Source organism: Camelina sativa, chromosome 14, assembly GCF_030686135.1.
Source record: "Camelina sativa cultivar CO46 ecotype springtype chromosome 14, ASM3068613v1".
Lineage (NCBI taxonomy): Eukaryota > Viridiplantae > Streptophyta > Magnoliopsida > Brassicales > Brassicaceae > Camelina > Camelina sativa.
In genome coordinates, this window is record NC_141893.1 from 26,561,552 (window position 1) to 26,587,029 (window position 25,478).

Sequence of the window (25,478 nt, forward strand, 5' to 3'; positions counted from 1 at the left end):
TATATAAGTAAGTAACTCAAGTGTATGAAGGTGAAAAAACAAACCACACCGTTCCAAAACCAAAGAATACTAATTTCAATTTCGTTCGGTTCAAGCGATTTCGATTTGTTCGGATTAATTACTGGGCTAAGAGCCCAATGGGCTTAACTAAAATAATAATAGGGTTTTATTTTTATTTTTTCGGGGTTTTGTATTTTCGAAGCTCTCTGTCTTTCTCAACCTGCGATTTGATATCACCATTTCTCTCGTCTCGTCAAAATCGTTGATTCATCTTCTACCTTACACTGTTAGTTACCTCTTCTCTAATTCTCTCTGAGTCGATTAGTGTGTTTGCTTCGTTATTCTACGACTCTGAGTTTTTATTTGACTACTTAGGTTCGATTCATTTCTACGCTCGGATCTGAGATTCTGCTTTGAAAATTTTGGCTTTAATTTTGTAAATCATGTCGTTTTATACATGATTCCGAGCTTTGGTACCTCTGATTTGTTTATTCTTCTCTTACGAATTCATTTCATATGTTTCTACAATTTCGAAACTATTTGTTCTCCATTTTTTGTTAGATTTGGGAAATTTATAGTCATATTAATCGTTTCAATACGAAAAAAAAGTTTAGGGTCTCTCCTTAGTTAGGAACATTGTGTAACCTGTGATTGTTTTACAAACCTCTCAATGTCTTAGGGAATGTGTAAAGTTTCAGTGTTTGGTGTGTTTATTCCCAATGTTCTTTCTTTCTTTTCTTTCATGCCAAGAGTTTTGAATCAATCGGCGTAAAATGTGACACATGACCGTATTCAGGATGAGTTCGTTTAAACATCCTTGTGGGAAACTCTTTTGATCCTGCAAACTGGTTGATTGATTCCTGTTTTTTTTGGTTTCTGGTTCTTCAGTTGTTTGAGAGGGAGCCACCATGGGGAGAAAGGCTGGGAATTTGTACATAAACCCGAAAAAGCTGGGGAATATGGCAAAACCGTGTATGAAGGAAATGGTATCGTTCCTCAACTGTATGGCGCTTAACCATATCAAAGATGATAAGTGCGAGAAACAGAAGCAACTCCTGAGTGTTTGTATGCACGGCCAGGTCTATCACTTGCACCGCCCTTTTTTTTTTTTTTTTACTTTTTATTTTGTCACACTACTGCCTCTGCGAAACATTGAACTTTTTTTTTTGCTTGAAACCCTTTGCTTTGCAGACGGATAATAAGAACAAGTCTTGGGGAAACATTAACTACCATTTGCAGAGGCTTACCCGCGGAAGAAAGTGATATATAAGCATGGATCTCTTAGTATCCATAGAACGATAGATTCCATCGTTGATCTCTTCATTTGTATCTCTGTTCTTTGAGGTATTCTATATGTACAAGTTGTTGGCATCTAGAAGACGAAACTTTGAACACATTGTCTTACCAAAAGAAATGATTTTTGGTCTCTTTGTTTTGCAATAATCATGTCTTCTGAGTGAACTGAGTCGAAGCAGAAAGAATCCGTTAGTGTTATGATGTTTTGTCATACGATTATCACTTTTATGTAAGAAAATAAAGAGGATATGATTAGCTTTGTTTAGGCTGAAACTAAATCATTCACGGGTTTTGGTAATCACACTTATTTGAATGGTGCATGTTATCGTTGCTAAATTTTACGTTTAAGCTGCATTTTGTGTTTCCTCAACTTGAGTTGTGTGTTAGTGTCTTGAAAATTACGTGTTAGCATTACTGGAAAAAAGTCTTATGCAATAAGAGTTTCCGTGAGGTACAAGTGAATGCACAGAATTGTTTACAATATTTTTTCTTGATAAACATTTATGCATATTGTTAAGATAAATGTTTACTTAAAAGACTTCGATAACTTTCAATCTGATCCGGGTGCTTTCTCCAAGCCGCCAGGATGTCTTAAAAACATAAAATAAAATATGGTTAGTGATGACGATAGTAGTACACAATATATCAGTAAATGGTAACAATATGAATAATATTCCTCTAAGCTTTTGAAAAGTTTAGGAATCACAAATTTTCAGTTCAAAATTAATTGGTGATAAGCTTTTTATGCAGTCCAAATGTTTTTGCAGTATGGTCCATCTCTTCTATTCCATTATCCATCAAAGAAATCAGTCAATGGCTACGAATGACACAACGGATTTTAATTTGGTGTTGATTTTGAATTTAGGATTTTTGGTTATGCTATATTTAAAAACAAAAAAAAAATGACCAATCTCGTTGAAAAGGCTTTTGACAAGTATTTATAAAATCATGGCTTTCTAGTTTGTTTTTGTTTTTTTATAATACGTACAACTAGTTTCTTGAATGGTGAACAAACGAAAACCGAAAAACTAGTTAATTTTGGAACCCTAATATACAAAAGCATATTCCTACAAGGTTTAAAAAACCATACCAAATTATGAAATCTTAAAAATTCATTTCTGTTCAAATAAAATATGCATTCACTTATGTCAACAAGAGTCAAAATAGAAAATGAAACTAAGTCAGTTGGATTGTAATTTAACAATAGCTAGAAAATAAAAAGAATCCAATGTAATCGGTAATCGTTTTTGCACAAAATATTTGACGTTTAAGGCACAAAGAAATACGAAAAAGTCACCTGATTTTGCTAGTAGCCCAATCAGCCCATGTCTTGGCTCCTTGAGCAGCCTCTCCGGCGCTGCTTTTAAAACTTGAGGCGGCAGCCTCCGCCGCAAGAGTCACCTCATTGGTCGTCACTTGCACCGGTAGCTCTTCCGCCGAAACACTTGTCATAACCATTGTCACAATGAAGATTATCGCAAAGAATTTGACTTTTTCCATTTTTGCTTGCACCATTTGCACCTATTAAAATTTTAGACAATTATTACTATTGGTTACGATTTTTGTTTTAAGATAAAAGTTTGTTAGATTGATTTGTGTCTTTTATGACAAAGGAAGTGTACTATTTATAGGGATATAAGAGCGATTTACAAGGCCAAAAGAGCGGAACACACTTTTATAGTTAATTATATTTTTGATTTACCTAAAACTTGAATGCATGAATACTTACAGCGATTTTCCTTTTTAAAACACTTGCATAATTGATTAAATGAGAATTTTTGATTCACAAACGAGTGCTTCCACTTGTGAATGAAGAGAAGTAAGACTTCGGCATAGATTGGAGGCTCGGCTCCCATGGTCGATGTATTGCGTGATTAACAAAACCACATCTAACCTTGAAAATTTATTAGCTTCTTTTAGTAATCATCTACAAAACGTATAAATCCCGAGAAATTTGTGTTTTGTAAAATTTTGTGTCCAATCCCGAGACCCTTGACTGAGACCTCCTATCACCCCTGATTATCAACCATAGTATCTAATTGTGCCTCCCTCTAACTTCCTCCTCACTTTCCGCCAATGGAAGAACCTTAATTGGATTCCTGTCAACGTTCTCAAAAATCTTTATTATTTATGGCTGTCCATATATACCATTTTATCAAAGAAACTCTGAACTGATTGTTTTTAAAGGTTTTCACCAGATAAATAATCCATATTCGCATTCAATGATTCCAATTGAAACATCCCTATTGTTGTTGGGATTTATGATAACGCCCATGTCTTTAGAGCCAACAGACACACAAAAATTACGTGATTAATTGTTTCTTCTGACACCACACCTTTCACATATTGTTCACAATTACTATTCCTTTTCTGTAAATTTATTATGATCGACAAACACCCTATGATGACCTGCCACATAAAATGTGCAGCTTTGTCAGACAATTATTTCTATAGAACAATATTGATATGTGAAAGGTTATAAATAAATAAGAAAATCTCACTGAGTTTCCGGATTTCAGTTTGAGCACCAAGAGCGTCATCCCTACGAAGAGTAAACACGAGGAGAACAAGAAATATCATGCAATGCAAGAGCTTGTGGAAGACGTCATCTTAATAATATCTATGTATGTGTTACTTTTCAAACTCTATGTAATCACTGTAATTCACGTTTATATATGCATTTACACAGAATAGAGAGAGGTAGAGAGATAAGAGAACTTAGAGAAGATTGGAAACATATACTGTGACTTAGTTTCTCACATGTTGGGTTTTGAGTTTTGGGTTTTAGTGGTCTCCGCACACCATTATTGACATGTACAATCCTTTTTCCATGGAAAGGTTTTTTTTTTTTTTTTTTTTTTTTTTTTAAATGACAAAATAAAGGAGTTCAGTTGACACTTGACTTGAGAGGTATTCGTACTCCATATCGTATATTTTCTCTTTGGGTACTCTCGATCTCTATCTTTAAAACCAATGGATGACTTTCTTTCTCCCTACTTTAAGAAAATGCATGCAACTCTTTTTCCTTTTGAAGATTTGGAATATATAAACCAAAATCACAAATATTTATCTGACAAATTGCATAATCAGATTTTGATGCAACAATTATGGAATTAAAAATTGGTGCAATGTGGCAGAATCCAAATATAGTGCCGAAAAATTAAACCCCCTTTTTTTTATTTGGGGTTACCTAATTTGGTAACAGCTAATAAAAACTACATGAAACTGATTTTTATTAACTGGTGCCTGAAAATAGCCTTTACTTCTTTTTTTTTTTTGGTTTTTGCATCACATGTCTCAATTCTTTTGATAAAGAGGAACAACTGAATTATAGATTCTTCAAAGGTACGTTTCTTTGGAATATCATATACAAGCTAGTTCTAATTAAGCAATTGTGCTTTGATTTGGTCTCCAAGACCTGAAGATCAAACCTATATACTCGACTCACCCTTGTTACTTACAAATCAAAATTGGACATGCATGTACATGGATACAATGTGTTATAACTTATAACAATATTCTGATATTCATATTGTTTTTATTTAATACAAAGTATTATTATACATATTATTCCAACTCACAAAGGTAAGATATATATATTATATATATATATATATATAAATGTTCAACAAATATATATATATATATATGTATTGATTTTGCATCCGATAAATCTATATCTATGAATATTCTATAAGGCAACACAACTCGGTGACGGTGCACCTCCAGGGTGAGCCATTGGACGATCTGCACTTTCTGGTCTTGGTGCAACTATAACATGAGCCGTTCTTTACGTCGCACTTTATACATGGGGAAGACGATTCATTAGTAATTAGATAAGTAGTGACGGTCGTGGTATAACTTTTGCTGTGGCATTTATTCGATACACTCCCTCCAGCTTGCCTTTTAGAGCTTTTGTAGTCATTGTCTTCCAAATTCCTCCCCACCTTGATTATCTCTTCTGCATCATGTACACATAATTCACACTTCAATTAGTTATTTTAAAGATATATAACTAATTAATATAGCAAAATCCAAATTTTCGAAAAATAACGTAAATATTTATTATATTCTCTAATGATAATTTTCTTTACTAATCTTGTAAAAAAAAGACGAACAAATGAATATGAAATGTTTTCTATTTAATAAGAGATAAAAAAATATATATATGATGGTCACAAAATAATAATAAACATAAAATAAGAAAACTATATGAAAAAATGTAATTGGTTCAAATAATTTTTAATTATAAACTTATACTTTACTAGTAATTCGACATGAATATTAATATGTAAAAGGTTTTTAAGGGAAAAAAAAAATCTTACTCAGTTTGCGGATTTTAGTTTGAGCAGCAAGAGCTTCATACATATGAAGCGAAAACACGAGGAAAAGAAGAAATAGCATAGAAGAGATCAATGTCGAAGATGCCATCTTAGTACTTTACTCTGTAATTACTTATAGATATCACTTATCACAAATTTAACTGTAATTTAATTTGCTTGCGTCTGAATCCGACCTTATCAACTCTCTGGTATCTTTACTTAATCAATGTGAATCGCAATTATGCATTTATATATGTAGAAGAGTGAAGTAGAGATAAGAGAGAGATGAAACATATGGTAGAGACATGAGCCACACAAATAAAAAGGAGAGAGAGCCGAAACTATATGGACGACTTATAGTGGTCTCCGCACACCATGTATCCGTACACTCGGTCAAGTGCATAACAAAATAAAGGATTGACTCATTGACAGTTGATTTGAGAAAAGAATAGTCGTCGGACGTTCCAAATGACATAGGATACGTCAATAATTATAAGATAGAGACAAAAGACCAATATATAGACGAAGACCGATCGAACTCACAGCCATCTATAAAAAGGAGTGAACCTAATGAACGTTGAAAATTCTGTAGAAAAATCCCAACAATTTTTGGCGTCTGCTCAAGCATGTCACTTGTCTTTTGGATTTTTAGTGGTCTCTAGTCCCATGTTTTCGTTAACTATGTCACGTGTGGGGTGACTATGCACTATTTATCATCCGTCGTCTTCATACTCTCCTCGAAAGAGATTCATTCTTTGTCGTCTGTGGAATAGATTTATTACTTATTAGCCTTTGCGAAACATGAGCTTCTATTATTATTTTTTTCGCTGTGATTTTATAAAATATAAACATAACATAACAAACCCGATGGTTAACACACCGCAACATAAAAAGTGCTAAAACATACACAACAACAACGACACAAACAGAAACACTAACATAGACATTCATCATCTTCAATACGAGCATGAAGCCAAGCAGGCTCCCCTAACGGCAAATAAGATTGAAAACGCCCGGCCATCTCGTGTAACACTCTTAGCTATGTCACGAGCTATATATATAGTTAGCCTTGAGGCAGCGATACTTTAAATTTACACCATTTAAATTAAAACTTGGAAGATTTGTTTATATAACCAAGGTATGTCCGATAATGGGGCCACTTGTCGGGATTGTTTAGAGCTACAATAGCAGCAAGACAGTCTGAACATACCTGTATAGTTGTTAGACGGAGATCACTTAAACTTTGAAGCATCTACAAAATACAACGCAATGTTGCAGTGATCTTGTTAAAGGCCGGTAAAAAAGCATCACGTGCATGAAAAACTGCTGCACCATTATCATCTCTTGCAATCCACGCTCCACCACACATTAAAGATGGATTAATCCACGAAGAACTCCCATTGCATTTGATGATACCATTCACAGGTACTTCATTCTGGTTTGACCAGTTTGTTGCTTCTTCCATGGAAAGTGACACCAATATTTTTAAATCTCCTGTTTTACCAGCAATCAAAGTAGCATTTCGAATTTTCCAAATACCCCATAAATTTCAAGGAATGGAAAATTATGTGAGCTTCACGTAATCTATCATTTTCCATCAAAGTAAAAATGCAATTCATATTTTCACTTAGAGAAATCGAAAAACCTTGACAAGGATGTAGAAACCAAGTATAGAACACAAGTCTTTTAATAAGTTCAAAAACACATAAGTTGTGCCACAAACTAGAACCTCCTTACATAGAGAACACAAAACCAAAATCCAATTGGATAACTCTCAAATATATATGTTAGATCCTCCTAAATATAATTGACCTTATCCTTATGTATATTTAGATTTCTCCTAAATATACATGGCATTATCTCCTAATTACTTCAAGCTTACAACAACATTTTCCCCTCTAAGCTTGAGCTCATCTTCACTCACATCAAACACTCCCATTAGAGTCCTCATTTCTTTAAACTTCATTCTCCCAAGAGCCTTAATCAGAATATCAGCCTTCTGCTCACTCTCAGGAACATGCTCAACACTCACTTGCTCTCTCTCGACACATTCACAGATAAAGTGAAACCGAGTGTGGCTATGCTTGCTATGCCCGTGAAACACCGGGTTCTTAGTAAGCACAATCATCGACTTGTTATCAACCCGGATGACCACCCTCTCACTCTTCCCACCAGTTACTTCTTCAAGTAGTTCTTGCAGCCAGATCGCTTGCTTAGCGGCTTTAGTAGCGGCCATAAACTCTACCTCACAAGAAGACAAAGCTACAATCTCTTGTTTTTGTGAACACCAAGTAATTGGTGAATCACCGAGATAAAACATATGTCCTGTGGTACTCTTGCCATCGTCCAAGTCCACACTATAAGAGCTGTCACTGCAACCTACAAAGCATAACTTGTTCGTTCATTTGTAGAAAAGACCAAAAGAGCATGTCCCTCGAAGATATCTGATAACTTGCTTCAAGCTAGCTCTGTGAGACTCCTTAGGCTCATGCATGTACTTGCTTAAAACTCCAATACTGTAAGCAAGATCAGGCCGTGTATGTAGCAGGTATCAGAGACAACCAATACTTCAACGATACTCAAGTCCTTCAATGGATTTTTCACCTTGAGATTTTGACAGCTTCAAATTCATGTCCATTGGTACTTGAGTAGGGTTGCATTCACTCATTCCAGTCTCCTCCAATATTTTTGAAGCGCATACCTCTCTTGTTTCAGCAGAATTCATGTTTCAAGCTGTCTCACCTCAATGCCAAGATAGTAAGAGAGTAACCCAAGGTCACTCATCTCAAACTTAGTCGCCATCTTCTCCTTAAACTTGCAAATCGCAGACTGTGAGGAACCAGTAACAAGCAGGTCATCTACATAAACCGCCACTATAAGAAGTTCTCCATCTTCATTGTTAAAGTATAGTGAAGGTTCCTTAGAGCACCTATGAAACTTCATATCCTTGAGAGTCATATGCAGCTTAGCATTCCATGCTCTAGGAGCTTGCTTTAAGCCATGGAGGGTTTTGTGCAACTTGTATACCTTCCTCTCACTTCCCTTGACCAAGAAACCATCTAGTTGTGTGACAAACACTTTCTCCTTTTGTTCTCCATTCAGAAAAGCTGTCTTAACATCCAAATGGTGTATCTTCCAGCCATATAATGCAAAGTGACTTATAATAAATCGGATTGTTTCCATGCGAGCCACATGTGCAAAGACCTCATCATAATCAATCCCATACCTTTGAACATACCCTTTTTCCACCAATCTAGCTTTGTGTTTGTTTATATTTCCATCCGAGTTCCTTTTTATCTTGAACACCCATTTTAAACAAATTGGCTTAACTCCATATGGTAGATCAACTAGACTCCAAGTTTTGTTTTTCTCTATTGATGCCAGTTCATCCTTACAGGCTGTTATCCATACTTCTGTCTTAGATGCTTCATTAAAATCCCAGGATTCTTCATTGATAGACAGCAAAAGAAGCTCCAATTCTTCATCTTGAGTGACATAATCAGCCAAATACTTTGGCTCTGCTCGAAGTCTAGCAGATCTTCGTACCAACGGCTGCTGTTGTTCATCATCTCCCTCATTGTCCGATTCAAAACCATCTTCCTCTTCAACAAGATCATTATTAGACTCTGTTTCTGCAACTATCGGATCACCATCTTCTTCTTCCGTTTCGTGTTCGATCAGACGAACACCTCTATATCCAAAACCACCAACAGAAATAAAAAAACTCGGAGTGTGACCAAGTTCCTCTGTTCCTATTCTTTTCTAGTCCCATCCTCTGTTTTCATCAAAGCGAACATCTCGACTTACAATGATTCGTTTACTAGTTGGTTCGAGCAAACGATAGGCTTTTGATCCAGGCTCAGTTCTTAGGTGTGCTAAGAGTCTCGACCTGTCATCTAATTTCTTTCTCCCCACGGCTTCTGTTCTTGTGTATGCGATACAACCAAAAGTCCTTAGATGATCTAGATTCGGTTTCGTTCCCCTTAGCATCTCGTATGGAGTCTTTTCTGCAAGAGACCTTGTTACAATTTTGTTGATCAAATATGTCGAGTGCCTCACAGCTTCACCCCACAAATAATTTGGCAAATCTATATGTTTTAAGACGCTTCTCGACATTCCCATAAGTGTTCGGTTTCTCCTTTCAACCACTCCATTCTGTTGAGGAGAATATGGAGCTGTCAATTGCCTCATGATTCCATTTTTTTCACAAAAAGAATAGAAATCAGCTGAAGTAAATTTCCCTCCTCTATCAGTTCTGAGTGTCTTGATGACACACTTTGTTTCTTGTTCAACAATCATCTTAAACTTCTTGAATATGTCGAGTGCTTCACTTTTTTCTCTCAGAAGGACTGTCCACATGTAACACGAGAAATCATCAACAAGCATAAAAACATACTTCTTCTGAGCTGGTGTTGCAGGTGTGATCGGTCCACAGAGGTCGCCGTGTATCAGCTCGAGAGGATGTGTAGCTCTGTACATGGTCGCACGCGGGAACGAATCTCTTGTTTGTTTACCAAGCAAGCAAGATACACATGTTTGTCTCTCAACCTTGATGTTAGGTATGCCAATCACTAAGTCTTTATTGATAATCAGCTTCATCGTATCATTGTTGACATGCCCCAATCGTGCGTGCCAAGTCGAGGATTGGTTTGTTGAGGCAAGCTGTAGACACTCAATGCTATCTACTTCCAACATAACTTTGTATAGACGATTTTTAAATCTTGTTGTAGTGACGAGTAGCTTCCCAGACTTGTCATAAAGCATTAATTTGTCTTCTACCATTCGTATCTCGCACCCTGCCTCAGTAGCTTGGCCTAGACTCACAATATTACTCTTCAAATCGGGTATATAGTAGACATTGTACAACACTTTCTTCTCACCATTCTCAAATACAAATCATATGGAACCTTTTCCCTTGATATCAACACGAGAGTCATCTCCAAATCTAACTTTGCCCGTCACTTCCTCACACAGATCATAAAAGAAACTCTTAACACCACCCATATGGTTGCTACACCATTATCTAGATACCATATGTTCGTGTTGTCGACATTGGTCTCAAAAACGCTTGGTTTTACTTTGTCTTCTTGAAGAAACACTACTTCATTCATCATCAACTCATCAACTATGTGAGTCTCCTCATCCTTTTTCTCCACTACTTCTTGCAGTTTGAGTAGTATATTAGGGCAGTCCGATGCATAATGTCCTTGTTTGTCACATCTGAAACAAGTGATATGCGACAGGTCTTGTTCCTTATCTCTGTCCTTTTGTTGAAAACTAAACCTGCCGCGTCCTCCTCTGCCCCTGGAAGAACGACCTCCTCGTCCCCTTCCTCTGTAGCCTCCAAAAGGATTTGAGTTAACAAACATAAGCTTGCCTTGATCATCATCCTGTTCTGACTCTTCTTCACCAATTCTTTCTTCGTAAGCCTTAAGTCGACGTACAATGTTTTCGAAACTGGTTTTATTCAAGTTAAGTACCTGCTCGAGGGAAGCTACAATATGAATAAACTTCCTTCGAGGGAGACTTGACAAGAACTTCTTGACAATCATTGGTTCGGCCAACTCGTTTCCCAAAGCAGCTGATTTTGTTGAAATTGCAGACAGCCTTTCAACAAATTCATCAATCCTTTTTTGTCTCCTTCATCTTTAAGCGGTCGAACTCAACCATTAAGGTTTGCAGTATTGCTTCCTTAACCATGTCCACTCCAATATGCCTCGATCTGATAGCTTCCCATATCTCCTTTGCAATCTCTAGAGTTCCAACTTGGAGAGTTAGAGCTTCAGGAATAGAATGTATGATAAGAGCGATTGCCAAATCGTTCTTTGTCTCATCAAAGCTTCCTTTTTCTATTACATCCCATGATTTGTGAACCCTAAGCAGGATTCTCATCTTCATAGACCATACAGTGTAGTTGCTTGAATTCAACATCGGCACTTGATAGAAGAAGAACCTCCGTCTGCCGATGGTGACGATTCTGGAACCTGAGATGAACTTTGCTTGTCCTCTTGACTTAACATCAAGCTTTTATCTTCTCCTCCTCCTTCCATCAAAGCTTTTACGTCTTCTCCTGCCATTGAAGAAGCTCTGATACCACGTGTAGAAACCAAGTAAAGAACACAAGTGCTTTACTAAGAATATCTCTCTTATTAATCTTAAAGAAAATACTCAAAACCTTAAGCTCAAAAACACATAAGTTGTGCCACAAACTAGCACCTCCTTATATAGAGAACACAAAACCAAAACCCAATGGATAACTCCCAAATATATATTTTAGATGCTCCTAAATATAATTGACCTTATCCTTATGTATATTTAGATTTCTCCTAAATATACATGGCATTATCTCCTAATTACTTCAAGTTTACAACAACAAAGGAGGGGTATCTTAGCCAGCGCCGATACCCGCTGAGAAGCCGTACATTCAAAAGCACATGACACACATATTCAACTCCCACTCCACAAACTTGACATATAGGATTCAACCGACCATGAGAATATTGACATTTTGAAACAGCTGGTGCACCATAAAGCGCTCTCCACATGAATAATTTGATATTTGGGACAATTTAAGCAAGTTTATAGGCTGTAAGCTGGCTTGAGTATTCAGATAACCAAAGTCCTGATACGAGCCTGAACCTTTGTCTGAACCTTTGCCGCTAATCTGGTAACTGGAGCCTTGATTGAAACTATAAGGAAAGATTAAAGCTAAACTTTCCCTTTTAACCCAAATCTCTTTCTAGAGAATTAAGTTAATTGTTGGAGGCTAATTTTTATTGATCATAACGAATCCTTTTATAGACCTTTCTTACAAGCTCCTAAACCGTCATTAAGAAAATGAAAAACTCCAAAAACCATAGCTCTAATGTAAATCGGAAGTTACTCTAATCCTTAAATCAAAACACAAAAACCAAAACAATGAAACCAAACAAAACCAAATCAAATAATAAATTATGCAATTATTCATGTATTTTTAAAAAAAAGAAAAAAAGAAAAAAAGAACCTCGGTTTCATCAGCAATCTACCAATTTTTTTTTTCTCGGAACGTTCTCTCCTCTCAGTCTACCGTCCAGCACCGCCGTTCTCGCCGTTGACTTCCACCTGTAACTCGACGCCGTCGACTTCCGCCTCTTCGTAAAATGTAACTCCTCCGATTTTGAGCTTGGCTCTGAGTTCCCATCTAACTATTGTTATCTGTTTTCGATTTGTATATTATATTTTCGGTTTTTAGCTGATCAATTTTTGAATACATTATAAGCAATTTTCTTCTACTCTTTTGGATTTGAATAGTTTCGGCGGAGAAGAAGACAACAATGGTGATGGAAGTTACGGAGACTGAGCGATGGTGCGTCGTTACCGGTGGAAGAGGATTCGCCGCTAGGCATCTTGTGGAAATGCTCATACGTTACGAGATGTTCCACGTCCGCATCGCCGATTTAGCTCCAGCTATACATCTGGAGCCTCACGAGGAGACTGGACTTCTCGGCGAAGCAATTAGATCCGGTCGAGTTCAGTACGTCTCTGCTGATCTCCGGAACAAATCTCAAGTTGTCAAAGGTTAATTTTGCTTTGAATTCGATTCAGTTTAGTGATTCATCGAATTTGGTATCTGATGATGAAGTTGGATAGGTTTTGAGGGAGCAGAGGTGGTGTTTCATATGGCAGCTCCAGATTCATCTATTAACAATCACCAGCTTCATTACTCAGTTAATGTTCAAGGTTTGAAGATACTTCAAATCTGTAAATCTTTCTCTATTTAAAACTGAAAAGTTTTGTTAGTGTTAATACCAACTTCTTTGTGGGTAGGGACTACAAATGTTATTGATGCTTGTATTGAGGTTGGAGTAAAGAGGCTGATCTACACTAGCTCTCCTAGTGTCGTGTTTGACGGAGTCCATGGTACTTTGAATGCCGATGAATCAATGCCGTACCCACCCAAGGTCTTTGTTTCTATCTTGTTTAGAACTTGACATTTTTTACAGGATTATGCATAATTTGCTTGTGTTGCTCTTTTTTGAGATTCGGTTTACCGAGTAAGAAACTCTATTTTGTTTTCAGCATAATGACTCATATTCAGCTACCAAAGCTGAAGGGGAAGCTTTGATCTTGAAAGCAAATGGAAGAAATGGACTACTCACTTGTTGCATACGTCCTAGCAGCATATTTGGTCCTGGTGATAAATTAATGGTTCCATCGCTTGTTACTGCTGCCAGGGCTGGGAAATCCAAGGTTGGATATATTTTCTTTGTTTATCTCTTGGCCTTCTAAATGCTATATTTGTGATCTATTGTGCTCTTGTCTCTCCTTTTTAAGTGATGGTTTCATCAGTCTTGCTACTTCCATCACAGTGTGTGTAAAATATGACCATGCTACATATTGAAACATCTGATAGTTTGCAGATATGCGTTTATCTATTTAGCAAAATGGCATGCTTCTTAATAAAAATAAGGATCTTATTAAAATGAATAATTAGCTAAAGATGCATTGTCTCATGTCTTTTGCTTTGTCTAGGACATTCAATAATTTAGTTTACGTTTCTGATTCGTTTTGGATTCTTTATGTCTAGTTCATTATAGGTGATGGGAGTAACTTCTATGATTTCACTTATGTTGAAAATGTTGTGCACGCCCATGTCTGTGCTGAGCGAGCACTAGCGTCAGGAGGAGAAGTATGTGCAAAAGCTGCAGGCCAGGTATTTGGTTTCAATTGATACCATGTTGTAGTTGTCTATAATATCATAGTGGTACTGTACTATGTTTTGCTGCTGTTCTTATTTTATTGTATATATATTACCTCTCTAAGTTTTATTCTTGTCTGTTATAACGTTAGCTGTAGTAAATGAAAGCATTGGGGCAACTGAATGAATAAAAAAAGGCACAACCTTATGTCTGCTCCTTAGGGAATTAAGAGACTCAGAAAGTTGGATCACATTTCATGAAAACATATACTGTATACGAGTTTGGCTGCAGTCTGGTTGTATTTGGAAATTTAAATTGTCCTCGTTGCTTTTCTTGGACTTAATTTGGGTTACAAGGTGACATACTACATATAGGTTGTGAATGTGTGCTAAGTTCGTAACTAAACTGCCCATTATCTAGAATTATGGCACTTTTCTTATAGAAGTTAATCTCCTCGTAGGCTAGTTGAGGAATGTTTATGATGCATGGAAATCATCGCTGTAGTAATGCTACATGAAATGACTGTGCAGGCATACTTCATTACCAACATGGAGCCAATTAAATTTTGGGAGTTTATGTCACAGCTTCTTGAAGGACTTGGCTATGAGAGGTATATTTCTTTAACAAGGGTTACAAGAAGGTTCTTCCACTTTTTGAGGGTTTCTATCTGTAGTCGTAATTAGATATCTCGTTTCCTTCCTTATCTTTTTTCCTACCCAACGCAAGTAAAATAAAAAATCTCCGAGTACACTTGATTTGTTTTTGTTCATGATGAACTAACTTGAAATTGGTAAATTGCTGTATGTTTTTCAGGCCAAGTATAAAGATCCCTGCATTTATAATGATGCCAATAGCACATCTTGTGGAACTGGTATATAAATTACTGGGACCATATGGGATGAAAGTACCAGTGCTAACACCTTCTAGAGTAAGGCTACTTTCTTGCAACAGAACTTTTGATTCTTCAAAAGCAAAGGATCGTTTAGGCTATGCTCCTGTTGTCCCACTTCAGGTTTATACAATCTTTTCCTTCATTTGAGACAGAGATCGATATATCTTCTGCTTCGCTATTGCTTACCCTTGCACTTTCATTGTTCATTTTTTTTTTGTAATGTCAGGAAGGTATAAAGAGGACAATAGATTCGTTCTCACACTTGGCAGCTCAAAATCAACCCAAAACAGAAGGTACATATGTCTCTGGATTTTTTTTGGGAATTTCTTTGTAATTAATTAACTAACTAAAACCTGAACCCTGAACTGACACTGAAACCGTACCTAAAAGATTAGATAGGTACTAAGATTCACGAAAATCTTGATACTAAAAATTAAACTACCCTACTCATAATAGAAATTCACTAGTAATTTTGGCTCACATACTGAGAAAGTCTTATTGGTGGCATATGAACGTTGCAGTTACTGATACAATTCAATGGAAAAAGCAGACTCTCATTGCCATAGTCATTCTGATTACTCTCTATCATAACTTTGTTGCAACCGGGGGATCTTCTTCTGTCATAATTATTGTTCTTTCCAAGGTTTTGTTGGTATCATCAATGTTTTTGTTCATCCATGGCATGTTACCAGAGAAAATGAAATTGCTCGGGAGCAAGAAGAAAGACTAAAGAAGATTCAAAAATTTGAGCTTTGTGTAAGGTAACGGCTTTATGTTTCCTCTCTACATTGATAGACATGACTCTCCTGTGTAGATGGATGTTGCTTGGTCTGAGTTGAACTCTGTAACAATCAAGTTCGATTACTCTGATACCAAAATTTAAGAATCGGTTTGGATCAATACTTGTGTGTTTGTCAGCTGAATTTAATCAACGTAATACTTTTGTATAGTTTTACACGACAACAAAGATTACGATTATAAAACCTGGTCATCGTCAAGCTAATGGATATTTTTCCAGTTTTTTCTTCTGTTGATTGTAATCAAGTGATTGATCGTCTCCGACAATATTACTAAATTTTAGCTCTTTAGTTTGCTGATTTTCTATTTTTTGAGTTGAGTGACAGCCGTTATAGGGCCATTGTTGTTGCTGTGATCTTTCGTTTCTTTAACATATCTTCTGCACTTCCATTCTTGCTCTTAGGTAAAAACTACAGTAGTGAAAAATCAGCATCTTCTGATTTTGGCCAGCATAAATAAATGTTATGCGTCAAATTTTTATTTTGTTCCCGTCTTATTTTATTTGATTTTGAAACCCTTAGTCGTCCACACAAAAGGTGTGGGTTCAATTCCTGGGAACCAAGTTCCGAAGTTGAACCCACTATCATATATATATATATATGATAATGGACCAGCAGCTTGAATCTAAGGAGCAGCACCTTGAAGTTGAGAAGAATAAAGTTAAGGAACAGCTTGAACCCGATGAGAATGGAGCTAAAGAAGAGGCAGCCTTGCAAATTTCTAATGGCCCCATGATGAGACCAAGCGACTTAATCAAGCTATCACCATGCTTCTACAATAGATTGAGGGCAGCCTTAAACAAGATGTTTATCCAACTACATCGGTTGTGATTCAAGCCGTTCAAGCAACGGCAATGGAAGTGTGTGACTTGGACTCTTTTTCACTCTTTTTGGTTTTGTCCCAATAGGTTTTCCAAGAGAGGTTTTAATGAGGCTAGCCCATACACTCATTCATAGCCCATTGTTGTTCCTAACTCCAAGAGCCACGTTTTTGAGAAGAAGAATAGCCAATTTTGAATTAAAACTTTGTCTTTAATTTCTTGTTATTTTCGAGTGTGTTTAGTGCTGTTTAGAATCTTGGTGTGTTTGTTTCAAACCAGCTTCTTTTCTTCTTTATATTTCCATTGTAATCCCTTACGAGAACTTATCAAACTTTTTATTATCAAAAACCTTTTCCAAATTGTTTGATCTAAAGGGTGTGTAATATCTCTTCTTCTTGTGATAGTTTGGTGTGTAATATCCAAGCCTAAGCAAGTTCGTTAGTTCATAGGCTTTCCGCAACCTCTGGAAGTTACAATCGATATTCGATCCACAAGGTATTCTCAATCCATTCCATCATCATCGATTCCCCCCCCCCCCCCCCCCCCCCCCAGTTCCATTCTATCAGCATTTTACCATTGTTTTTCTTGTCATTTCACGGATCTATCGTTGTTTGTTCGCAATCCATGCAAAGAAACTTCAAAAGACTCGATCTTGTCACCCAAGATCATATCAATATATATATATAAAATATCTATGTAAATATATGGTCACATTAATATCATACCATACTAATGTATGGTTTTCTTTTTCTCTAAAGTTTTTTTGGTCAGAGCTTGATCAAAAATTTATTGTATAAAACCATTTTTCTGCTTTAAAGCTATAGTGTTTTAGTATATTCTATAACTACTTTTCATTTTGATAGTCCTATATGTCGTAAAAAATACGACACTTTAGGTCAATAATCATAAATTTGAATTTATGTATACCTTGTACAAGGAATTCATTGATGAGGACATCAAAACCAAATCAACTGAATATAAAGAAGACACCCTCAATATCTCCACTATGAATTAAGCACCAAGAACTAGATCATGCAAGAGGAAACTAAGAGAAGAGTTCAACAATTCTGTAGAGAATCTCATTGTTATCATAGAGCTTGAAGAACTCCAAGAAGACGAGATCGACAAGGAAATGCTAGAAATCACCCAAGAGAAACTCAAGACTCCAACAACTGTGTTCCTACCAGTTTTCCAAGGAATCAAGGAAGCTTCTTCGTTTACTATTTCAAGTGCAGGAGAATCCGCTGGTTTAAGAGATCTGCCTGGCCACAACAAAGCTTCAGACCGGCCGCACTCACTCAAACCCGCCAGGATGACATTTGGCAAAACTGGCCAGTTTGACAAAATGCTCACAACCTGGCCAGTTTCAATTTTCTTGTTTTGCAGGATTATGACTATTACAGTTTTTATGAGTCTTTTCTTTTAAGAGTTGTTGTTTTTCAAGTTTAGTCCTTAATTTATTATATAATATTTTTGACTCTAGAAGGTCCCTAAATGTTGGACTAGTATATAAATTCCCTTATTAGATATGTAACCCTTAAGACATTGAATGAAATAAAATAAATGTTTTCTTAGGTTTTCTTATGAGATAGAAGCAACCATCCTCTCATTCTTCTTGTTCATGATTCCTTGAAGCTTGAGAGTTATGTGGCTTATCATAGATCTTTTTACAGATCTTTGTGACGTCTCTCGGTCCACCCACCAATCCATATCCCTCTCTATTAAATCTGTTGATAGTGTCCTTTGGCCAGCAACAGTTTCACCATCTATCTACTTCACTTCATTAACCATTCACTAGAGTTTTTAGAGAGTGCAAGAGTGCCTTAGGCCAGCTATAGATTATATATCTTACTCTGTTGGTTTAGGATTTAGAAAGAATTTTAATGACTTTAAAAGTTATGTAAAATATGTTGTTATTCAATCAAGACTTTTTAAAACTCTTTAAAAATTTGGTGTTATTGGTTGTGGATTTGTAAAAAGTTATCTAAAATCTTGATAATCTAGTGTTATTGAATTAAGAGTTTTATAAAGTTATTAAAAATTTTATGTTATTCAAATAAAACAAAAGAATTTTGGATTATTAATGAATTCAAATTTTATGTTATTGGTTTATGATTTTATATCATTTCCTTCATAAAAAAAGTCATGAAAACTCTTTCATCAAATAGAAAGATTGTGAAAGATTTTATGAAAGATTTTACAAGATTAGGAAAAACAAATCAGCAAGATTTTAAAAAACTTCCTAAATAATCTCTTGGAATCCTTCATTTTTACTTTCTAATTTTCTATGATTTTAAAAATCAGCAAGATTTAAAAAAAACATAAAGTCATTAAAATTCTTTCTAAATCCTAAACCAATAAAATAGTAAAACAACTTAAGAGCATTTCCATTGGAAAAAATAGAATAACTTAAAATAAAATAAAAGAATAAAAAATAAAAGATTTAAAGAGATGACTTGGTCATTTTTTTACAATTACCAAAGAAAATCTTCAGTTAAAAGTTAGTAGAAATTATTAAATTAAATTAATACTAAATTTACTATTAATTAATAGTTTTGACACCCTTTAGGGAATGGCCAATGAGGATGATCTTAGGAACTTAAATTCCTCCTAGATTTTTTCCTTAGCAAATATCATCTATTAGAGCAAAATATTTATGTCAAAATTATACTATGCATTAACTAATTAAACTGCCATTTTCATGCTCCAAGGCATAGTATTTAAGCATCAAATCACCATGCGAAGCTATCAAAAACGTCTTTATAAACTCTAAACCATAAACTCCTACTCATATTAAGAAATTTCACGCAAAAGACATGGCAGCATCGAAAACAACAATCTTCATCATTTTTGTTTTCTATCTCTCATGTTAGCTATATATATTTATATCTTTGATATTTTGTTTAGTCGATCTATTAAACTGAATAAAATATTAAATATGGTATGTGTTTGCAATTAATAGGTACATTGTTGGTGAATAGATTTGGAGTACAGGCCGATGAGGATATATCATGCAAGACAACAAAAGAGTGTGTGTTGCGATGTGTAGAAGAACATGCAAAGTGTCTTAACGGAAAATGCCATTGTGCACATAAGCTATGCAAGACGGATAATGATTGTCCTGATACTCATCCCTGCCCTAAAGAATTTTATTATGGTTGCCTTCTTGGAGAATGTACTTGTATGGCTTATAAGAAAGCGTTGCAACACCTAATTAATCCTAACGGTCTTTAGACTATTTAAGTGTTTAATTTACAACATATAAAATTATACCTTTTTATCAGCAAAATAAAATCAACCTTATTGGTTGAATTTTGTTTTGTTGATATATTCAGAAATAAATAAAAGTTAATTATAATATCAAATAGTTTTAATATATCAAACTTTTAACTTCATTATATTAGATTGTTGTTAATATATTCATAAAGAGAAGTAAAAATCCTGTATTGTATCAGAAAAAATATAAAATTGTTAATGTACTCTCACCAGAGCGTGTCATGTGACAAATTATGAATCTAAATTCTATTAAATTTTATGTTGTTAAAATATTTTTAAAAATTGACGTCTGTTTTATCCTATCAAAAACTATTTATATTTGTTAATGTTATTATATAAAGCTTTAATAATAAATTACGTAATTACAAATATATATGCAGAAATTTATTTTCTAATGGAAAAATATGAACTAATATTTTTAGAAAATTTGGTAACATTATGAGTAATGGTGAATAGTTAGCAATTTTTTGGTGATTGACAATTTATGAAGAAACCCAAAATTGATATTGAAATCTGGGTACTAATTAAGATTAGACCGCCCTACTTATGTTAATAGAACACTAGTAATCTTGGCTCATGATATGTGGTGTTTTTGAAGTCTTTTGTCCTTCATTTAGTATCCGTTTTAAGTCATTTGTCACATTTTTATCCGTCTTTTGTGTATTTTTGTCCTTTGTGTATTTTTCGTCTTTTCTTGAGTTGTGATTAGGTATGAGACGATGTGTTGGATTTAGAATATTTTGGTTGGATTCGAGCTTATTTGGAGTAAAGAAGTAGGATGTGACTTTTAGACATCTCCAAGTTGAACTGAATCATGAAGTCTGGACAAGTTTGGAGAAATCTAGTGCACTCTATAGATAAGTGCTGATGTCTGGAGAAGTTTGGTAAAGTTTATAGACATGTCTGCTGAAGTATAGAGAAGTATGGTGAAGTCTCTTAAAGTATGGAGAAGTCTAGTGAAGTTTATAGAAAATTCTGCTGATGTCTGGAGAATTCTAGTGAAGTCTGTTGTCATTCTGCCTGCAATCTAGACAATTATTTTTTTCTGAATTTTTCTATTCTCATTTTCATTTTTTAATTTTAATAAGGGTATAAATACCCAAAACCTAATTAGCAAGACACATTCTATTATATTTTCTGAGTTTTTTTTTATTGCACTTGAGACTTTTTGTGAGACACATTTTCTGGAGATTAGAGATTCATTCATCATTTTTGACAATTTGGAGATGAATTCTAAACTCTTTGCTTTTTATTTCATCAATTTAATTATATTTTCTTCATCTCTTTGTGTTGTTGAATTCAATATGTGCGAGTATCCTAATTGGGTTTTAGGATTCTAAGTAGGAGATCAAATGATTTAATGGTTTAATTGTTGCTCGAGAATTCTATATTTTTTTTTGTGGTTTTTTTTATTCATATGTTCTTAATGCTAGAATAGGACTGATCACTTTGTTTTAGATTCTATGTTTTTCTATGCATCAAAAGTGTTCGATAGAATGCATGAACTAATATAAATTTAAATAATATTTCTCTAGCCTGTGAAAGTTGATGTTAGGGGATATTGTTAACTTAGTGAACTTGTTTGATAATGCAAATTTGATTAGGAGATTTACCACTACAACAAATATCTACATTGATAGCAGTTGGGAAATGCTATAATACGTCATTTATAGCTTTTTCACAAACGTTATGTTAGACCACTATTATCGTAGGTACCACACATACAATAGCACAGAATACGAATGCTATGTTAGAGTTTTCTACCATAGCAGTAGTGAAATGCTTTGCTATCATGTTTTTCTAATTTTTAAAAATAATGTAATAAGCTAATTTTCATGCTATGTTAGGAGCTTCAACCATAGCTCTATTAAAACAATTTAGTTTATTTTGCAAAAATTATTTAAATTTATTTATATCTAGTTTTCATATTTCATAAATCATCTATATATATATATATATATAATATAAATACTTTAACCCAAAAAATGTCATACATAAGATCATACAAGTCTTATACTAATATCTTAAGTGCAGCCAAGTATTGAAACAAAATAAAGCTAACATCCTAAGTGCCACCAACTGGATCTTCCGTTGAACTCCGTAACACCAACAACCGGATCTTCACGGCTCTAGCCACACCATCCTCATCCTTCATCGCCTTTACTTATTAAGAAAGTAGGAAAGCTATGTAATACCTCCAGACTGGAGGCTCAAGTAGACTTGTTCACACATGGCCTTCATCCTCGTGAGTTTCCTCTTAGAAGCTTGAACACTTGGTTGGTTCTAGCCTTGATATCCAATCTCCGAACCTTTATAAAATCCATTTATACAACACAAAACCTCAGTGAACTTTTAACCGTAATGGTCTTAGACAACATGTTAATGCAACAAAAACTTCATAATTCACGTACCCACACCAACAAAACTACAAGGTGGTAATTCAAGTACCGACACCAACAAGAAAACAAGATTTACCGATAGATTATTTTCTTACTTTTAATTCCATTAGTATGTTTGGGATTTTGAAACAAAGCCTTCTTGCCTTGCTGCACTAAATTCCATCTCAAGAGTTGCTACTGTCTTCTTCTGTTCAAACCTAGTAAAGCATGAAAGTAACATTAAAATACTAAAATATCTGGTTACTCTATCGAGCTCCTTAATTGCCATTGTCGCCATGAACTAGAGCAATTAACAAACAAATAAGAATCAGAGGAACGCAAGTATTTGCTAGAGATGATATAAAGAGCATAAATCATTAGAGCAAGCAGTAAGCACCACTTTAAGATAAGAACACAAGGAAACTAACCATCCCATTCATCTTAGAAGTAATCTGTCCACCACATTGCTGCTTTTCTTGAGCTAGTAAGTATACAACTCTCTGAAACATGAATAAATAAAACATGAATCTTAGTCCTTATTCTTCAAAAAATCTCCCTGGATCATATGAATACAATCAACAACACAACTATCTAATACCAACACTTCAATCTCAGATGCTATTAGCATATTGGTTTGCAGTTGCACAACCCGACCTTGGTGTAAACAAAAAAGCTAACTGATACAGTGATAGTGTGCTCGAACGTAATCATTCTCAGCAGATTGCTTCAACCACTTGATCGCTTCCTTGGGATTCGAGGGTTGAACTGCAGATACAAGCAACCAATGTCTCAGAAAATGCTCCACCAATCCATTACCAATTGGTCAGTAATAATCTCGTCAAATCCAAATTCTAGATACCACAATACAGAAAACATCAATATCAATCATAAACAACTCAAACTGCAATGAGGGTTTTATAAAAATCAAAGCCATAAGAAAGAACTTAGGTTTATTACCTTGAAGATAAGAAATCCCCACATTACATTGACCAACAACATCACCAAGCTCCGCAGCTCTCCGGTACAGACTCACGGCTTTCTCCTTATCAACCATGGTGAACGTGGTCTTGAGGTTTCAAAAACGATAAGGAGGTGAAATCGAGATCCTTCAGATTTTTAATTACCAAAACAAAGATTTGTAAATCATTATTAGTGAGTAACAGAAGAAATTAAAACCCTATCTTATTTCTCCAAAGGTCATTGACCATATCTCTTATTCCAAGCCAAATCAATTAGTCGACGATTTGTTACTAGAGCAGCTGAAACCAGATCTAATTTGACTAGAGCAAATTAGTTAAACCAGAATTGATTTGGACTAGAGAAATGAAACCAGATCTGGGCTTACTTACTTGTGGCCAGCGACGATTTTTGCGATGGAGACTATGGCGGAATCGAAGACCTAGCTTTTTGATTTGGGGAAAAAAATTGTGATTCCCACTATCAAAGATTACTTGCGATTATTAGATGACAGAAAGGACTAAGAGAAAGATAATGAGAAGAGGACGAGAGAGTGGGAGAGCAAGGATCGAAAGAAGAACGGAAACGACGAGGATATAGTCGAGAGATTTTTTGCTTTAAGTGCCTGACGCCGATGAAAAGAATAGGCTCTAAAATTTCCCGCTTTAGTAAATTTTTGGTATAACAGTTTTCGAACGCTATGATATAGTAACCAGAATTAAAAACTGATCTTTAATAGCAGATGAAGAAAATAAGCTACCTTCCTGTGCTATCAATGTGAATTTTTCTTGTAATGTACAAATGAAAGTTTAGTGATTAATACCTTGAAAGATGGTTAGTCAAATCTTGTGTTCATGTTCTAGAACGGTTGTTAACTATAGAATTCCTTGTTTCATTTCCCCCTTAATCATTGATCCCTGAAATACCCTATAGCCCAAAGTTTTAATCCCATAAGTTAAACCGTTTTATTTATTGCATTTTAATTTACAATTTCTGAATCCGGGAGCCCATCCATATTCGACGATCGGTTTGCTACGTCCGGGAGGTTTTAAAGACTTGTTACCGTCCCTACAATTCACCAGATGATCTTTCCATGTGTTTTGTACTCACTCACACAGTTCCGAAAATCACTTCCTGTAACGTCACCTATCCTGAAATTACTCCAGTTCAAGCACACTTAACTATAGAGTTCTCTTAGGACCTTTGATCGAAAAAATAAGTATACTTTAGTGACATAAGTGGCCCAATCAATTCTTTTAAATATCTCCGTAAACCAGGGTGTCACAATTCACCCCACTAACAAATCACAACGTTCTCGTTGCGCACCAAGACCGCGATGGTGTGAGCCCAGTCGACTTCACACTCGTCTGAGTTCGGCTCTGATACCACTTTTAACGCTCCGATCGCCACCTCTTAGTGGGCTCCATGTCCAATCCCAGTCCATGGGCCCACCTTTCTTAATGGGCCTCACGTTCTCTCACTAAACATGTGTGCCCATCCATATCCGACAGTTAGTTTGCTACGTCCGTAGGCTTCAGAGACTTGTTTACCGTCCTTACAAATCGTCATATGATTTTTCCCTGTGTTTTGTCTTCACTCGCACAGTTTCAAACCAAATGTGTAGTTCTCTCAGGATCTTTGACTGAAAAGATAAGTGCGCTTTGGTAATATATGTGGTCATATCAGTTCTTTTAAACTTTTCTGCAACTCTCTGAAACCGAGTTGTCACACATACGCCTTCCATCTCGATTCTCATGATGGATACCTTTTATGGCTCAAATTCTGATTTCGTTCTCATCTTACTTTATTTGGATGTTGCGAGACTTAAGAATATAAAAATAATCAGTCGACGTCCCAATAATTTATATACCGGTTTAGTATTAATTATAACTAATATTTTATGCTTTTAAAATTTAAATTTAAATTTATAAATAAAATAATATCACTATTACTCCCTCTGTTTTTTATTAGTTGTCGTTTAAGGTTGTTTCACACAGATTAAGAAAATCATTAATTTTGTTGTTTTATTCCTTTTAAATATATTTTCTAATTTTTTGATTG

The 25,478-nt window shown here is 35.2% G+C and overlaps 5 protein-coding genes and 1 long non-coding RNA gene across 15 annotated transcripts; 3 read left to right on the forward strand and 3 right to left on the reverse strand.

The window, feature by feature from the left end:
* Positions 1-164: 164 nt before the first annotated feature.
* On the forward strand, positions 165-1,461 carry LOC104742242 (uncharacterized). 2 transcript variants are annotated; one of them, XM_010463225.2, is made up of 3 exons: positions 165-286; positions 889-1,079; positions 1,192-1,461. In XM_010463225.2, exons 2-3 carry the CDS (start codon positions 909-911, stop codon positions 1,261-1,263), a joined length of 243 nt encoding a protein of 80 aa, XP_010461527.1. In that variant the 5' UTR covers positions 165-286; positions 889-908; the 3' UTR covers positions 1,264-1,461. The 2 variants fall into 2 exon arrangements, with proteins under 2 accessions (XP_010461527.1, XP_019091336.1); XM_019235791.2 differs by having other exon boundaries at positions 204-375.
* A 222-nt stretch (positions 1,462-1,683) lies between these two features.
* On the reverse strand, positions 1,684-2,892 carry LOC104742243 (uncharacterized). The gene is made up of 2 exons (XM_010463226.2): positions 2,594-2,892; positions 1,684-1,886 (listed from the first exon to the last, which is right to left on the reverse strand). The coding sequence occupies exons 1-2, from the start codon at positions 2,809-2,811 to the stop codon at positions 1,847-1,849; spliced, it is 258 nt and encodes an 85-aa protein (XP_010461528.1). The 5' UTR covers positions 2,812-2,892; the 3' UTR covers positions 1,684-1,846.
* Positions 2,893-4,799: 1,907 nt separating this feature from the next.
* On the reverse strand, positions 4,800-5,937 carry LOC104742245 (uncharacterized). The gene is made up of 2 exons (XM_010463227.2): positions 5,622-5,937; positions 4,800-5,257 (listed from the first exon to the last, which is right to left on the reverse strand). Exons 1-2 carry the CDS (start codon positions 5,725-5,727, stop codon positions 4,977-4,979), a joined length of 387 nt encoding a protein of 128 aa, XP_010461529.1. The 5' UTR covers positions 5,728-5,937; the 3' UTR covers positions 4,800-4,976.
* Positions 5,938-12,538: 6,601 nt separating this feature from the next.
* LOC104777665 (3beta-hydroxysteroid-dehydrogenase/decarboxylase) lies at positions 12,539-16,088 on the forward strand. 2 transcript variants are annotated; one of them, XM_087484465.1, is made up of 10 exons: positions 12,539-12,759; positions 12,909-13,175; positions 13,248-13,337; positions 13,425-13,558; positions 13,677-13,847; positions 14,185-14,310; positions 14,827-14,906; positions 15,110-15,308; positions 15,415-15,481; positions 15,710-16,088. In XM_087484465.1, the coding sequence occupies exons 2-10, from the start codon at positions 12,932-12,934 to the stop codon at positions 15,916-15,918; spliced, it is 1,320 nt and encodes a 439-aa protein (XP_087340591.1). In that variant the 5' UTR covers positions 12,539-12,759; positions 12,909-12,931; the 3' UTR covers positions 15,919-16,088. The 2 variants fall into 2 exon arrangements, with proteins under 2 accessions (XP_087340591.1, XP_087340592.1); XM_087484466.1 differs by having other exon boundaries at positions 15,881-16,088.
* Positions 16,089-19,517: 3,429 nt separating this feature from the next.
* Positions 19,518-20,182, forward strand: LOC147928664 (defensin-like protein 289). Its single transcript, XM_087484467.1, has 2 exons — positions 19,518-19,674; positions 19,769-20,182. The coding sequence occupies exons 1-2, from the start codon at positions 19,623-19,625 to the stop codon at positions 20,038-20,040; spliced, it is 324 nt and encodes a 107-aa protein (XP_087340593.1). The 5' UTR covers positions 19,518-19,622; the 3' UTR covers positions 20,041-20,182.
* A 1,854-nt stretch (positions 20,183-22,036) lies between these two features.
* Positions 22,037-24,124, reverse strand: LOC104742247 (uncharacterized). 8 transcript variants are annotated; one of them, XR_015579289.1, is made up of 6 exons: positions 23,810-24,124; positions 23,418-23,566; positions 23,115-23,225; positions 22,889-22,960; positions 22,577-22,678; positions 22,037-22,391 (listed from the first exon to the last, which is right to left on the reverse strand). It is a non-coding gene; the product is annotated as an uncharacterized LOC104742247 (long non-coding RNA). The 8 variants fall into 8 exon arrangements; XR_015579288.1 differs by having other exon boundaries at positions 23,063-23,225; XR_760490.3 differs by having other exon boundaries at positions 23,059-23,225.
* Between the last annotated feature and the right edge of the window lie 1,354 nt (positions 24,125-25,478).

What these genes read in the sequence shown, in the direction of transcription:
- LOC104742242 (XM_010463225.2), top strand. Translation starts at nt 909, where the DNA reads ATGGGGAGAAAGGCTGGGAATTTGTACATAAACCCGAAAAAGCTGGGG. An exon ending in GTGTTTGTATGCACGGCCAG is followed by an intron (nt 1,080 to 1,191) that starts GTCTATCACTTG and finishes TTTGCTTTGCAG; the next exon opens with ACGGATAATAAGAACAAGTC.
- LOC104742243 (XM_010463226.2), bottom strand. Translation starts at nt 2,811, where the DNA reads ATGGTGCAAGCAAAAATGGAAAAAGTCAAATTCTTTGCGATAATCTTC. An exon ending in TGGGCTACTAGCAAAATCAG is followed by an intron (nt 1,887 to 2,593) that starts GTGACTTTTTCG and finishes TATGTTTTTAAG; the next exon opens with ACATCCTGGCGGCTTGGAGA.
- LOC104742245 (XM_010463227.2), bottom strand. Translation starts at nt 5,727, where the DNA reads ATGGCATCTTCGACATTGATCTCTTCTATGCTATTTCTTCTTTTCCTC. An exon ending in AACTAAAATCCGCAAACTGA is followed by an intron (nt 5,258 to 5,621) that starts GTAAGATTTTTT and finishes TACATGATGCAG; the next exon opens with AAGAGATAATCAAGGTGGGG.
- LOC104777665 (XM_087484465.1), top strand. Translation starts at nt 12,932, where the DNA reads ATGGTGATGGAAGTTACGGAGACTGAGCGATGGTGCGTCGTTACCGGT. An exon ending in GAAGGACTTGGCTATGAGAG is followed by an intron (nt 14,907 to 15,109) that starts GTATATTTCTTT and finishes TATGTTTTTCAG; the next exon opens with GCCAAGTATAAAGATCCCTG. An exon ending in AAATCAACCCAAAACAGAAG is followed by an intron (nt 15,482 to 15,709) that starts GTACATATGTCT and finishes TGAACGTTGCAG; the next exon opens with TTACTGATACAATTCAATGG.
- LOC147928664 (XM_087484467.1), top strand. Translation starts at nt 19,623, where the DNA reads ATGGCAGCATCGAAAACAACAATCTTCATCATTTTTGTTTTCTATCTC. An exon ending in TTTTGTTTTCTATCTCTCAT is followed by an intron (nt 19,675 to 19,768) that starts GTTAGCTATATA and finishes TGCAATTAATAG; the next exon opens with GTACATTGTTGGTGAATAGA.